The sequence below is a fragment of the Monosiga brevicollis genome, genomic scaffold (genome assembly GCF_000002865.3).
Source record: "Monosiga brevicollis MX1 MONBRscaffold_9 genomic scaffold, whole genome shotgun sequence".
NCBI classification, from domain to species: Eukaryota; class Choanoflagellata; order Craspedida; family Salpingoecidae; genus Monosiga; species Monosiga brevicollis.
In genome coordinates this window covers 734,531-749,189 of record NW_001865046.1, presented here as the reverse complement: position 1 = coordinate 749,189, position 14,659 = coordinate 734,531, and the positions used below count along the sequence as shown (strand labels likewise).

General features: G+C 56.7%; 3 protein-coding genes across 3 annotated transcripts; 1 reads left to right on the top strand and 2 right to left on the bottom strand.

The window, feature by feature from the left end:
- Positions 1–407: 407 nt before the first annotated feature.
- On the bottom strand, positions 408–4,365 carry MONBRDRAFT_25238 (uncharacterized protein; the record flags this gene model as incomplete). Its single annotated transcript, XM_001745496.1, has 5 exons — positions 408–736; positions 871–2,575; positions 2,742–3,490; positions 3,578–3,795; positions 3,968–4,365. 5 exons carry the CDS (start codon positions 4,363–4,365, stop codon positions 408–410), a joined length of 3,399 nt encoding a protein of 1,132 aa, XP_001745548.1.
- A 584-nt stretch (positions 4,366–4,949) lies between these two features.
- On the bottom strand, positions 4,950–8,339 carry MONBRDRAFT_25237 (uncharacterized protein; the record flags this gene model as incomplete). The annotated part of the gene is made up of 10 exons (XM_001745495.1): positions 4,950–5,263; positions 5,460–5,734; positions 5,876–6,008; positions 6,159–6,180; positions 6,286–6,465; positions 6,615–6,908; positions 7,014–7,289; positions 7,482–7,595; positions 7,758–7,971; positions 8,089–8,339. The coding sequence occupies 10 exons, from the start codon at positions 8,337–8,339 to the stop codon at positions 4,950–4,952; spliced, it is 2,073 nt and encodes a 690-aa protein (XP_001745547.1).
- Positions 8,340–9,151: 812 nt separating this feature from the next.
- Positions 9,152–10,918, top strand: MONBRDRAFT_25236 (uncharacterized protein; the record flags this gene model as incomplete). The annotated part of the gene is made up of 6 exons (XM_001745640.1): positions 9,152–9,319; positions 9,438–9,637; positions 9,735–9,781; positions 9,976–10,297; positions 10,408–10,468; positions 10,538–10,918. The coding sequence occupies 6 exons, from the start codon at positions 9,152–9,154 to the stop codon at positions 10,916–10,918; spliced, it is 1,179 nt and encodes a 392-aa protein (XP_001745692.1).
- Between the last annotated feature and the right edge of the window lie 3,741 nt (positions 10,919–14,659).

The following is a 14,659-nucleotide window of genomic DNA, read 5'->3' as shown; positions in this document are numbered from 1 at the left end:
TGCCACATAGGGTTAGAGCCAAAGCGAGAAGCAAAGACACTTTGGCGCGGCGTGTCTCTCTGCGCCCCATGACGCACGCGGTGTGCACACAACGTATGGCCACGTGTGCAGATGGTAGCATGCTAGTTGCACTCTGCTCGGTGCACGAGTGAATTGATCAGTTTTATCATTGCCTCCTTGACCTTGCTTGTCTTCATGGAGAGGATGCAAATCCGATGTGATGAACATTTTAACATGCAAACTTTTTTTTTTTCTACTCTCTCTTTTGTTCCATTGAATGTTGGGGTGTTGTATATTGCCGTCACTGCTCAAGTTTTTAAACCCATAGAAGGCATGGCATCTATCAAACCATTGTCATAACGTTCAATTAACTCGACTTTGAACTGCTGCGGTGAGAATCCCGAGTCTCACACGCTGTACTTGAGTTCACTCAAGCGCTTCCCCGCCTTGCTCGAGTCCCAAAGCCAAGACTCGTGCACTACAATGGCATCTGGGTGCGATTTAACGGCATGCTGCACTGCAGGGGGCCACTCATGAGACTTGCGCGAGCCCACGACAATGTGTGACAGCTCGTCGTCGGCCAACGTGACCACCTCGCCATCAAAGGCAATGATGGCTCGTCGCGCCCGGCCAGCATCGCTGCAACCGTCGACGAGGCAGACGCAACCAGAGAAGACGTCTGGGAGTGCATCCACGGCCATGCCCCCGGTTCCTGAATCCAGACTGGAGTGCGTGCCTACACCAACCACATACGGTTATATCGGAACGGTGGTGAGAAGGCCAACTGAAGCACGTGCCCAACCGCGAGGTCACCTGCACGAGGGCATGATCCAGTCAGGGAGGTAACAACAGGTAACGCGCTTGCCTTACCGCTGTTGTGATCATCTGTGTGCCCCTTGGACCGCTTGTGCGCGGGTGGGCCCGTGAGATGGGGTGCAGGTTCATCGGGTTCAGTGTCCTGATCTTCCTCAGCAACAAAATCGTCGTCCTCACTCTCAGCCTCGCTGTGGGGCTGGGCAACCCCGTCCTCGTCCTCGTCCTCGTCCTCCTCCGCGTCCTCGTCGCGATAATTGGGGTAGTCTGGGTCGCCGGGGTGACTAAACTGGACGCGGTGCTCTGGCCGGCGGCGGTAGCAGGCCGCACCGTAGTAGCAGGGCACGCGACCACCCGGAGTGCGGCGGGCGCGTGTAGAGCGTGGGCGCCGGCCCACGTCCCCCACGTGGGGGGCCTCGCCATCTGAGTCTAGCTCAAAGTTATCGGCCGCGTCCTCGTCCTCATCCTCATCGAGGTCATCGTTGATGAAATCGTCGTTGAGGTCGTAATCGTTGGGCTCGTCCTCGTCCTCGTCCTCATCCGGGGCGCGTCGGCGGCACGAACGTGGTTTGGGCGAGGTGGCCGTGGCCGTCATTGTGGCAAGCGTGCGCTTGGTGCGCTTGGGGGCTGGCTCGGGGCGCCGAGCGCTGCCAGACGAGGCGGGGGGCGCGGCGGCGACAGCTGCCGACACCTGATCCGAGGTGGGAATGTTGCCCGAGGTGGGGAGGTTGGGTAGGAGCTCCGAAGAGGCTTTGGAGGCCTTGAAGAGGACCTTGAGCTCGCTGAGGGAGGTGGCGGTGTCGGCGTTCTTGTCCGAGCGCACGCGGGCAATGCGAGGAAAGCGGATGGAAATGCCATCGGCCGAGTGCGCGCGGCTTTCGCTGAATTCGGCCCCGGCAATCTCCAGGATCGGGGCTTGGTTGGGGTCGCGAATGATGTAGTCGGGCACGAGGCGCGACTCATCGATGCGCAGCCAACCCGGCACCTTGCTGCGGTCCTGGGACACCTTTTGCATGAGCGGCAACATCTTGCGATGGTAGGCGTCCACCTGGGCATCGTCAAACCCGTTGCCGCACTTGGTGACGGTGCGCCAGACGCCGTTGTCATCGCGACAGCCCATGAGGTAGACGCTGAGCAGACCGCCCTTGCTGCCGGTACCAAACCAAGCTCCGAGGAGGGCGAGGTCGGCCGTGTCGGCCATGGCCCCCGACTCGAGGTAGTCTTTCTTCATCTTGAGCCAATGGCGCTTGCTGGGCTCGTAGACGGAGTGGCGGTCCTTGAGGACAAGGCCCTCCAGGTTCTCGCGCATGACCTTGGTCATGAGAGCGCGCAGCGTGGGCAGGTCCGGGATGGCGGTTTGTTCCGAGTACATAATCTCGTTGTGCACGCTAACCACGTGGGAGGTCAGCAGGCGACGGCGCTCCTCCATGGTCTCGTCCATGAGATTGCGCCCATTAAAGTGCAAGATGTCAAAGATGAACAGACAGGGTTGAGCATTGGTGAAGCGCGTCTTCTTATGCACGCCCAGCGTGCCGAAGGGTAGGGGCTTGGACGTGGTGGTGTCCACCATCAGCACCTCCGCATCCAGAATCATGGTATGTCCGTGTGGACAGGCTTGGCGGATGCTTTCTCGGAAAAAGGAGATCTTGTGATCCTGCACCTCTTTAAGGCTGCGGCTGAAAAAGCGAAAGTTGTCGCCCTGCTTGTGCACTTGCACGCGCTCGCCATCGTACTTGATCTCGGCCAGAATTCCATTGGGGCACTAGCAGACGCGAAAAGAAAAGCGGGAAAAAAAAAAAAAGGTTAGCGAGGTGCACGGAGGAGGGAGGGGTCAATCACCAGACCAGTCGTCCACAACCACACAAATACAGGGAGGAAGAGGAAGGGAGGCCCGCACACAACTGTACGCGCGAGTCAAAAAAAAGTACCTTCTGGACAGCCATTTCGTAGGATCGACAGGCTTCGGCCAGCATGGGCTTGACGGGGGTCATGAGGCTGGCCCGCACGCTAACATCGCGCTTGAGGCTTGGACCGTGTTTCAGGCAGCGCTGAACAAGAGCATAAAGGTCGTTGGATGCCTTCCATGCCTCGTAGGCACCCGGGTTGAGGGCACTGAGGATAATCTTGGAGCCGGCAAAGATGCGCAAATCGTGCTTGATGTGGCGCACGACATAGCGCAAATCCTCCGTGGTCATGCGAGGCAGGTGCTGCCGAAAGACGCGCGTCTGTTCATCAATAGTGGTCCGGTTCTCGAGTTGCCGCAAGAGGTTCTCCACGTCCTCGAGTGAGAGCGTGCTCTGGGCTGCCGGGCGCAGGCCTTGGCTGGTAGCAAAAAAGCTGGCCATTGTGTCTGACACGTCCCCCTGCTCCAGATGCTCCGTCAGATCCTGCTCACTGGTATGGAAGAGGGCGCTAAAAATCTTGACGAGCTGCTTCTCCTTCATGTTGTACACGCGCTTGGGGTGTTGGGGCAGTAGATGGCGCATGACCAGGTAGAGGTCACCAGTAAAGCCCTGGCCCGATGTACCTTTCGTAATGAAGGTGCGAATGATGTTGCCCTTGTCCGTGTGGCCGGGATGGGCCTCGATATCTCGGCAGAGCTCCTGAAAGGCTGCAAAGCTGTTGTCTCGCCCGCGCCCTGAGCTGTGGTATGGACCCGTGGCTGAGAGGGCTGGCCCTGTGGCGGCCGAGGAGACGGCCGAGGCCGTGGCAGCGGCTGACGAGGCCGCGGCGTGATGGCGTGCGTGCCCAAAAGGGAGTGTACCCTGTTTGCCTGGTTGACTGGCCGTGGCCGTGGTCGCGGCCGCTGGACGCTTGGCCTTGGCACCACCCGCACCACCCGTGCCCTTGTTGGCATAAGCCTCGACAAAGGCGGCAATCTTGGTTTTGAGGGACTGTTTGTCCTCGGCGCTCAGCTCGGCGTAGTTTTTGATATCGCTCAGCGTCTCGACCTTGGCCGTCGTCTTGCGCGATCGAAGCTGTCTGTGCATGTGCAGCAGCAGAAGAAGAAGCGAGCAGGGTGTGGAGGTGCAATATGAGGAGGAGGTGCAATGTGAGGAAGGAACATTTGGTGGTTGCTTGGTCGCCAGTGGTCTCCATCGTCAATCAATCAACGCATCCATCCACTGATGTGATCCAGCATAGCGTCACTTACGCTTGAAAGAAGCACTCGTCGTGGTACCAGGTGGTCATGTCGGAGTCATCGCTAAAGGGACTGGTGGTGACTTTGCCAATCCGCAGCGCACCCTTGTCAATTTTCTGCTTGCATTCCTTGCAGCCCGAGCGCCCGGTCTTGGCGTGCTCGGCCACAAACTCGGACATGGTGGCGGCTCTGGCGTTGGTGCCAGCAGCGAAGCCACGCACCCACAAACGACTAGTGCTGGGCAGCGTCGACCCACGGAAAGGGTGCAAGCTCGACTGCTTCACGCACAAACCCAAAGCCGAGCTGAAGCGTCGAACAGGAGGTAAAACGGGTGATGTCGAGAGTGCTGACGCGCTCACGAAGAGCCCCACCGGACGCTGGAAGATGTAGCCCACAGACGCCCAGCGCATCCTGCCAATGCGGTATCCACTTGACATGAGAGCTGACTGACACCAGAACGGAAACTCACAGCCCGCCTCGCGATCAACATCAACAACACAGAGCAGCAGCAGAACAAATGGACCAGACCAAACCCAAAAGCAAAGAAAGCGAAGAAAACCGGATCCAATGGGATCAAATCAGGCTCAGCCCCCCAACACAAAGCCTACCTAGTGCCGCACTACAGATTGGCAGCAGCAGCAGCAGCAACAGCCCGGGGTCAACGAGTTGCCCCCGCCCCGAGAAATGGCGTGCGTGGAGTCAAAGAGATCCGCAAAAAAATAAAAATGCTGAAAAATTGAATTGCGAACCCACATCTCTGTTTTTCTCTCCCTCTCAAGCTCTCTCTCTCTGCTTTTCTCTTTCTTTCTCTTGCTCTGCTTTTCACTTTCTCTCTCTTTCTCTGCTTTTATCTCTCTCTCTCACGCACTCTCTCTCTCTTTTCAGAAAAGAGGAACAGGTCGTCCGCTATTTATAGAAAATGGGCTTAATTTGGGATCAAGAGAAAAAACCTGTTGTGACAAGTTTACCGCCAATGCCAGCAGCCGCGCGGGCTTTAGGGCAGAATGAGCTTGGCGTACACGCCACCCACCACGGGTCGGGCAAAGAACCCGTTCATGCTGGCATCCGCCGTGATTGAATCGTACAGATCAGTCATGGGCACCCGCGAGCTGGAGGCGTTGTAAGCGTCAAAGGTGGGCTCAAACAGGGCTTGAAAGTCAGACTTGCTCGAAGCAAAGCATGATGCCCAGGCCAGCCACTCAAACATGACCCAGGTGTGGCGTTCGTCCAGAGGCGTGCCGTACTGGTTTTGCACCGAGCGATAGTAAGCAAACTCATTGCTCGCCACCGTCGAGTAATTAAAAGGTCCTGCGCCACCCATGCCCCGCAACCCCACGCCGTGCCATGAGATCTGACCTCAAAACAAGCTGCCCTGCAAGCCGCCAACCCGTCCAGAGACTCTTTCCCGTGACGCCCAATTTTCCGCCCACCCATCCTTTGCAGTTTTGCGCCCCTGGAACCTGGCTGAACACATGCACACACAAACACACGACACACGACACACCTTCCATGTCCAAAATGTGTTGCCACAAGAGATTGTACTTGAGTGAGTAGGTGCCCGTCATGTTGTACGCCAGGCGATAATGGGGCGTGGGCTCCGTGTCCAAAGCCTGCGTCTCCCAAATGTGGGCAAAGTAAGCCGGATATGGCGCGAGAGCCTCGCAGTTGGGGGCCCCCACCAAGTGGCACAGCTGAACGTAGGCCTCCAGCGCCACAATGCCCTTGGCCGCCAGATTGGTGTTGTTCGCCAGGCGGCCCGTAAAGTCATCCGTGCACAGCCTAGAAGGTGGCGCAAAAGCGCATGCACCGTGAGTCTCTGGCAACACATGCGTCTGCGCAGTGCTGAGAAACGGTGGGGTATCGCCATCACCGTCTTCACAATTCCGAGAGCTTTGAAAGCAAAGCAACACAGACACGCACTGGTTCGCCGGGTAGGGCAGGCTGGCGTTGAGATATTCGGCCCAGGTGGTGAGCAAGTCCCAGTGTTGCGGGTAGAAAAAGTCGGCGCTCTTGGTCCGCTGCACCGTGGCCAGCAACATCAAAAACATATTGCCTACCAGGCGGACCCAAACCCGCAGCAATGCATCAGTCCAGCCAGCCAGCACTGCCCCCGCCCCCCAATTCCAAGCACTGTACCCCTCTCCCCACACTCGCTTGCCCGTGCTTGTTCCATACTCATCAAACATGAACCGAGCCAACCTACCCGTGTTCTCCATGGGCATGGGCTATTGCAACGCCAACCAAAGGCCAGACATGAGGGCTGGCCCAACCGACACGAGCACATTTTTGGTCTTGGTCCCAGAGAAGCATGCTGAAGCGTGCCAACAAACCTCTTGACTGTCGGTGGTGGCGTCCGCAATGGGAAAGGTACCCAGCTGATGAGGGCTGTAGGGGCTGCCGTACGGCGTGTTCGTTTCATTGTTGGCATAGGCCAGCACGGGCTCCAGCAGCAGTGCCAAGAGGCTCGCATTTGAATACAGCAACATGGGCGAGGATGGGAAAATGACATCCTAACACCCCCAGGCAGGCAGGTGAACACGTTTTGAGAGACCAAGCAAAAGAACCTGCTCTCCACCAAGCATGGCATCCCTCGATAGCCTGGCTGCAGACAGAGCCGGGCATTGCATGGCGCATGGGATTCCTTCCAAAAAGGACGTACCATGGTCTGCATGTCACCGTTGGTCGAAATTTCCTTGAGAAAGAGCCAGGTGGTGTTGCGGTCGTCAGCCCAGACTAGTTGCGTGGCGGCGAGCACTTGTCGGAACACCAGCGTTGTCATGACGCTGTACTTGTCACCGCCGGCCTCGACACTGGCCGCCCGCACCGCTGCATCGGTCGATGCGCCAAGTGCCCGGATGGCTGGGTAGTCATGATCCGCCTGTTGCATCACGTCGAAAATGTTGTCAAAGAGCCGAGTCCAATAGCCGTGATACACATGACCGTAGTAGTTGACCTGCGGGACGAGGCGAGCCAGTGAACCTGTGAGGCAAGGCGACGAGCGAGTGTGCAGAGCAATAGCATCGTCGAGCTACGGCCGAGGTCCGAAGTATATACGCACTGTGGCAACGTCATCGTAAGCAATCTGTAGAACAAGGGATGCGGGATTCGCTGTGGCCGTCGTGGCCCAGGCTGCACCTACGACAGGCATGTCGTCTTGGGCGGCGCGAGGTTGCCGGTTGTCCGTGGAAGAAGGCAGGGCACCCGTGGTATAAAAGGCCCGGCGTTGTTCCTCACCACCCCCAGCGCGGAAGGTGGCCGAGGTATTGACCCGGGTACCGAGGTACAGGTAGCCCCAATCGCGGCCAATACGATCGCCTTTTTCGTCCAGTGCTTGCTACAGGGGCAGCACATAGGCCATGTGAGTTGCGGGCGGAGATGAAAAGATGCGGAGACGACATCCCAGCACAGGTGAGGGAACACAAAAAAATGGGATCATGGAAGAAGCACATGCGCAATCGAAAAGAGTCTGCTTCAAACAAGATGACATGTGACTGGTCCGGCGGACGGGCGGGCAGCATTCGGGCACCTGGTGAGCGTGTGAGATTGAAACGCCTTGAACACCGCTTTGCTGGAATGTACTCCATTGCACTTGCTGATCCACCGTGTTAACCACGTGCTGTGCCGTCATGTCAAAGTAAACCTATCGACACCAAGCCACCCGTATGCGTTGGTCAAATTGTTGAATCGGATATGCGCGTACGTAACTGGCCTCGTTCAACAGGTTTGTAGACCATCTTGCACAAGCCAGTAGGAAATTTAAAAAGAAGAACAAAAAAAGAAAAACTGCCATCAGAAAACGCACCTCAACCGCGTGCGACTGGGCCGCGAGACTAGTGACAGTGAGGTCCACGTAGGAGACGGGACGGGCCATCAAGTCGGTGCGGGAGGGGAAGAGCATGGTCTGAAAGACCACCTCGAGTGACACGCGACCCTTGGGATCGGCGAAGTGGACGCCTGTGGCCGTAGCATTGATCACCACGTCTGTCTGGGTCATGGCAGCGGGGCAGTCTGAAACGCTGTCAACACCAAAGAAAAGGCAGCAAGCCAAAGCTGTGAGGGTCAGACATATAGAGCCAGGGACAATGGATTTGGACTGTCACATGGACGGGTCTGAGCGCATGATAGGTGCGTACTTTTGGCAGTTGCCGAGAAAGCGGTAGGCATCACCGTCGATGCGCACAAAGCCGGCCATGGCTCGCTCATCACCCTCCCAGTACATGGCCTCCGTGTCCGTCAGCTGGTCAGCGCCCATCCATACTTGCATCCAGGGATCAGTCGTCACCAGGGGAATGGCCGGGGCGCGAAAGGACACCCGATCAGCCTGAGCACCCGTGGCCATCAGGGCCACCACCAGGGCCAGCAAACCATGCGTACGTGCCAACATCCTCCTGGGACGCACAAACAGTCGGGCCAAGCCGGTACGTCAGTTATTTCGCGTGGACGATGGTGTGTGATACATCGAACCCGAGCCCCAAAAGCACGATCGCTGACCCTGCTCCAACAACCCAAGCCTTTCACATGACCCCGATACAGCAACGACAACGACAACGACAATGATGAGGCGGAGGCGGAGAAAGGAGGAAGGAGGAAGGAGAAAGGAGGAAGGAGGAAGGCGCTCAGCCCAGTCAGAGTGCCGTCAATCGAACCTGATGTGTCGGGCACGTTGAAAATGCGAAGCTGCAACATCTGGCTATTGGGCTGCATTTACTCAACATGCTTTCTCTAAGCGACCATATCCATATCCAGTTCCAGATGCAATAAGTTACATCTCATGCTCTCATACTTGTCACTGCGATCGATCAGGTTTGCTTACGTTGTGTTTAGATCTCTCTCTCATCGCTCTCTCTGATCTCTCTCTCAGATCTCTCTCTCAGATCTCTCTCCCCTCCCTCTAATCGCTCTCTCTAATCGCTCTCTCTAATCGCTCCCTCTAATCGCTCTCTCAGATCTCTCTCTTTCAGATCTCTCTGTGGTAGTTGTGCTTTTCCTTTGCGTCTTTGCTCTTTATTTCTCTCTTTCTCAAACCGACCAAACCAATTCATCTCAGATCTAATCGCTATCTCATCTCTCTCTCTCAAACTCTAATGTCAGCAAATGTTACCGTTACATGCTCTGGTCATTTTTCAAGCGGTGGTGGGCAGTGACGCATCCAGATTGGAACCATTGAACCAGACTCGTGGAGCCGAACCCGGTACCATGAGCGATTCAGAGCCAAGGAACAAGCGGCCGCATCGGTTTGCAGATGAATTTGGCCGGTTTTACCCTGACCTGCAAGCTCCGGCCGAATTGCAAGCCGTTTGCGCGCTCTGCACGGAACTCCTCCCATCAGACCCGCTGCACGCTCTGGATGCATTGGACATTGAAGTACGTCCGCCCGGTGATGATGAACCCGCCAAAACTTGTTGGCCCATCTCCTGACTGAACGAAAGGCACCCCTGCTCCTTGCCCCGCCCTCTTTTCACACTTTCCTTTGGCGGAATAGTTGTTGGGCATGTATCGGCTACTCCTTGGTTCTGATGCACCGGGACAACTCCACGCCAACACTGAGGCCCTGCTTCAACTGGCGGCTGAAGATGCCGACTCGGACGACGAGGATGAAGATGCCGATGCTGACGAACAAGTGGCAGCCGCCCAAGGCCCAAAAGACGCTGCGCGTGGCTTGGCACCCTACATGCTTGACCGGTACACGCCTTGAACACCGTGACAAGCCCAACCGCCCTTTTGCCTGCCGGTTTTGAAATCTGCTAATCACGCGCCTTGCTCCCACACCCTGTCGCAGACGCTTGCATGATGTCCCAGAGGTCTTCCCCATCGCCCGCCGCCGAGGTAGCACACACTCTTCTCGTGTTTGGTGCACCGTTTGCCGACTCTCCCCACCCTCTCCCTCTCGCTTTATATTTGTGGCTGAACCCCCTTGGGTGAAGAACCAACCCCCGCCAGAGCCCTTTTGTACCTTGCATACATATAACTTGCACTTCTCGCCTGAAACGTGGTGCCGATCACCCTCTCTACCTTGCTAGGCCAGCCGCAGGAGCACTGGTGCTACTTTTATCCCGACCCGACCGCAGCGCCTGTGGGTGTCGTTTTCATCGACGATTCACAGAGCGGTACCTTTAGTCCTGCTGGAGACTCGCTCCTTGCTCTCTTGGTGGCCGAGGCTGGTAAGCTACCCGATCAGAAGTCTTTTGTGCCAAAGCTCAAAGCTTGCGCCGACCAAGGACACATCTCGCTACATCCCTCCAAGGCATGGCGCCAACACCAAGCCACGCACAAACTGGCCAAGACCTGGAACAAGCTGGGTATCTGCGTTCCATACAACCCAGAAACAGAGATTGGGTATCGGTACGTGATAAAAAAGTTGGCCTGCCTCAGAAGGGCCCCACTGATGCGTACTCACGCTTTTGCACCCGCCTCCGGCCTCCCCCCCTCGCTCCCGGGCCCATGCCTTGCAGCGAGCTCACCGTGACAAAGCCACAATTACGCAAGATGCTGCAGACTCTGATCGATGCCGATGTACAATGCCATAAGCCATCGCCCCATTTATCTCGACTCCCTGTCTGTGTCTGTGGTACCGTGTCGCAGGGCTCTGCTCAACCCTCGTCTCAATCTGACGTGCTCGTGCAGGAGCGGGGAGTGGACTGTGATTACCGAGACTTTGACAAGCTGTTGCAATACGCCAACATTAGCAATGATGAAATGGATTTTGGCCAAGGCCTTGAATTGGGTGAGCGCGTCAATTCAAGTCCGGCAGTATCTCACACCACCCCGTTGCTGTGCAAAAACTACCAAGCTGCCGTTTCGCTTGTCATGTGCTGTCAAAGGTACTCACGCGGTAACAACAACCCGATGGCGCGCGGCGCCCGTACCGGGGGTGCCATGGCGTATGGCAGGCCAAGAATTGCTCTTTTTTCACCCCACGCGCTTCACGCGAGACGCCGGCAAGCTCCTCGCGCCAACTTATGAACTGCTAGAAAGGTGGGATGCGTAGCGGTCGCCCGCACCTCGCTGTGACCAAGAGACCTCGATTTGCAAATGCTCGGCCTCGTCTTCGGCTCATGAGCACCTGACCACTAGGCATACGTATGCGCGTATCGTGGATGCTTGGACACGGCTCCGCGCACGCCTGCCTCTGAGCTGAGGCAGCTTGCTGATTGATGGCAAACACCGCCGGACCCTGCACGCTCAGGTTCAGTAGGCGCTTGGACCCCTTGTTAAAAGCCGCAGAATCAAAGCCAAGGTGGAACAAATTACAAGAGTCAAGCCGATGGCGGCAATCACAACCTCCAGCTTCAGCCTACGCCCCCATGAGCAACATCAAACCAAAATCACAGCACCCGTACCATATGAGCATGTATGCAACGACGATGAAAGATGGATGTGTGCGACCAAATGCCCAAATGAGCCCCAGCCCGCGCGTACACATAGGTTTGCCACAGCAAGAAGAATAAGTAGGCGAAGAGGGCCCCAAAACCCATGACCCCGGCCAAGATCAGGGAGGCCGTGTCCCCCATCAAATTGCCTCGGCGCCCTGTCAAGTGGTACACCACCCGTAAAGTAAGGCTGCAGCAACAAGCTCAGACCCGATGCGCCCTTTGCATAGCAAGGGGGCAAAGAAGGGGGCGTGTACCATTTACCCCAGTAGTTTTGGCTGGCCACTAGAGCCACCAGCAACAGCATCATCACAATGTCGCCACCCAAGTTGTCACGAGGATAGGGCAAGACGGTGTCTACAAGCACATTATCCGAGTCAGATCACGTACGGTGACACCACGGACGCTTGGGGCCCAGCACCAGGGGGCACCCCCTCTGCGCCGACCTACCTTTCCAGATGAAGAGAACAATTTCAAAAAGGGCGAAGAGAAGGGCAAAGTACGCGCTCCCCTTTAACAGAAGCATGGCAAGCATCGAGGGCGCTGTTCCACCCGCGATGCTTGCCGAGCGCGCCATGCCTTGCGGTATTGGCGCGATCCGCGAGCCGGCTGGTCTCAGGTTACCACCGGACGGACACCGATCCGGCCACACTCAACCCCACGCTTCTCCACACGTGCGCAAAACACAACAAACTCCCTCCCTTCCAACGTTTGTTATGTGCTCCAACCCTGAAAGACCCTCACGCTGTTTCGCAAAACCCCCAGTCGCCACCAAATCGCGCCCGCTCGCTCACACGCACACACAGAAAATCCAAGGATCGTCAAAACGCAACTGTAAAAACCAACAGCTGTTCTGAGCTGACCTCGGTATTACCTAATCGCTGCTGCTGACACGAGCAGATGGCGCAGCGCCGCGAGAAGGGCCCTGACCATGTGCATGAGGGTTGGTTAGGTGCCACGACAGGACAATCTGGCCGGGGACCTGGCATGGGAGGTCTGCAATTGATCGGCTGCAAAGGTACACGTCGCAGCCCACGAATAACCATCGCGTTTGTCTTTCCTTTTATTCACCTTCTTGGTGCGGCACCACGGATTGTTGTGGAAGCAAGCTCGCATGTACCAAGCTGCAAAGGCCGATGAGCAAGCATGAATGGTCCTTTGGCCAACACCCCAGCACCTGCCTGCTTTCTTTCGTATTGCTTCAACCTCTTTTTGGTTGAAGAGGATCACGAGCTGGGCAGAGGGAGGGGGCAAGCGTCATTTTGCAACCGAGCACCCCACTCGCGCCAACAGGGTGAACAAAAGATTTTTCTGCAGTGCGTTTTTCTTTGCGTCCTTCTTTTGGTGGCCAAGATGGTTCATGTACAGTGCACCGCTTCCCTTGTTGATGGCTGGCACCCCCTTTCTCATGAACTTCTTTGGGATGGGTGGGGGAGTAGGCACCATGACCATGTATCGCCAGCCGACTGAGGTAAAGAGACCTTCTACCCATCACTATGTCACATGATGCTTGGCAAAACAATGACAGAGGGGGGAAGGCATTTGGAGTTGAATGGTCATTGCCTCCTTTCACACCGCCGTGACATCACTGCCGTGTTGTTGTGGTTTTGGCTTCAAACATTCGAGCGTGGCCATGACCGGCCTCCGATCCAAACAGATGTCTTTCTCTTGTCTTGTATCAACATTTCTTGTCGACAATGAGTCAGAGTCGGGGCATTTACACGGCCCAGGACCGTTGACTTTGCGTCAGATCTTTCAGTGTCATTCAAGCACACATGTCTGCCCACCCACACTAACCATCACAAACGCGCTCGTTGTTGACCTGTCTGTGCTAACATGAGCTGGTCCCAGTGCACGGGCCCCCATCCCGCGTCTGCCATGGCCCACACGTCTGGTGTTGCGCAAAAAACGCGCGCCCCAAAACCTCTGCTGCTGCTGCTGCTGTTATTGTTGCTGGCGTGCACGCCCGTGGCCAGCATTAGCAACCAAGCGCCCACGGCATCACCTTCCCTGGATTTGGTCGCACGCGTCCTTGTCACGCCTCCAACAACAGATACATTGGTGCACTTGGAGTTGCTGCATGCCCCAGCACAATTGGAGATGACTGCGTGGAGCTTGAGCTTGGATGCTTGCTGTCAACGCTCATTCTTGGGCTGTGTGGAGCTGGAGGTGGACCCTGCTGTGGTTCGAGTTGACCAACATCAAAAGGGCGCCTTTCGCCCGGCTTTCTATGCTCAGTTCGCCAAACGTCTCCGTGGCAAAGTCGAGTGTCTCGCCACCTTGCGTCACCCAGATTTGCCGGCGGCAGTGGCGGACACACGAGCACTGGTCTTCGAGGTATCGGCTGACATGGACATGCCTCAACAACGACGCCAGCGCCGTGACACCACAAAGTCCAGCCGTGTCTCACGACGAGCAGCTGGTTCTTGTGCCTCCTATGAAGACTATCATGCGGCCACTGACTCATGTATACCCAAAGCACCTTGTCTAAATCTGGCAAGGGTGTTGGATGTGGTCACGGGGGAATGCTTGACGGGGGTGGGGTGTGAAGTCCGATCCAAGATTGTCGTACAAAACAAGTACTGCATTTCACCAACCACGCCAAGCACCACCACTCGTCCCCCCTCGACCATGGCGTCCTCGAGTGCTGACCGCCCCACCTCCAACGAGATGACTACGGAGTCGGAGCCGGACAGCGTCAGCAGCAACGGCGAAAGCAGCAGCAGCAGCAGCAGTAGTAGTACGGGTTCCATGACGCAGGATCGGCAGACGCGAAGCGCTTCCACGCAGAAGCCTGCATTCACCGTACCCACGGTTGACAGCAATTTGGCTTTGGGCACACTGCCTCAGAACCACAGCGACGAAGACCAAGAGCAGATTGCCACCAACAACAATGGTACGCGGCTCGACGTCGGTCAGCCTGCCTATGTTCAGCCCTTGGCCATCGCCCTGATAATTCTGATTCTTCTGTGTTGTACGCTGTGTTGCGGGTGCCTCTGCCTACGTTATCGCCGCCGTCGCCTTGCAAAACGACGGGAATGTAAATCCACGTCTGATAGCATATCGAGTCAAGTGGCTAGCTCGCCGAGCCGAGCGAACAAACGCCATCAATCACGCAAGTCCAGGCCAGGCGACGTCGCACGAGGCCGCCCGGCTCCACCCCACGGCGGAGCTTTGATAGAGGTGATGACCTCTGCGGCTGCCGCAGACGATTTGGCAACAACAGCTGAAGCTTGCAACGCTAGATGGGTGGCGCCTCCAGAGGTTGCCAGCCTGGACTTGGACTTGTATGCAGATAGCGCATCGTTTGCCAGTACCCTCGAGCAGCCCAGCC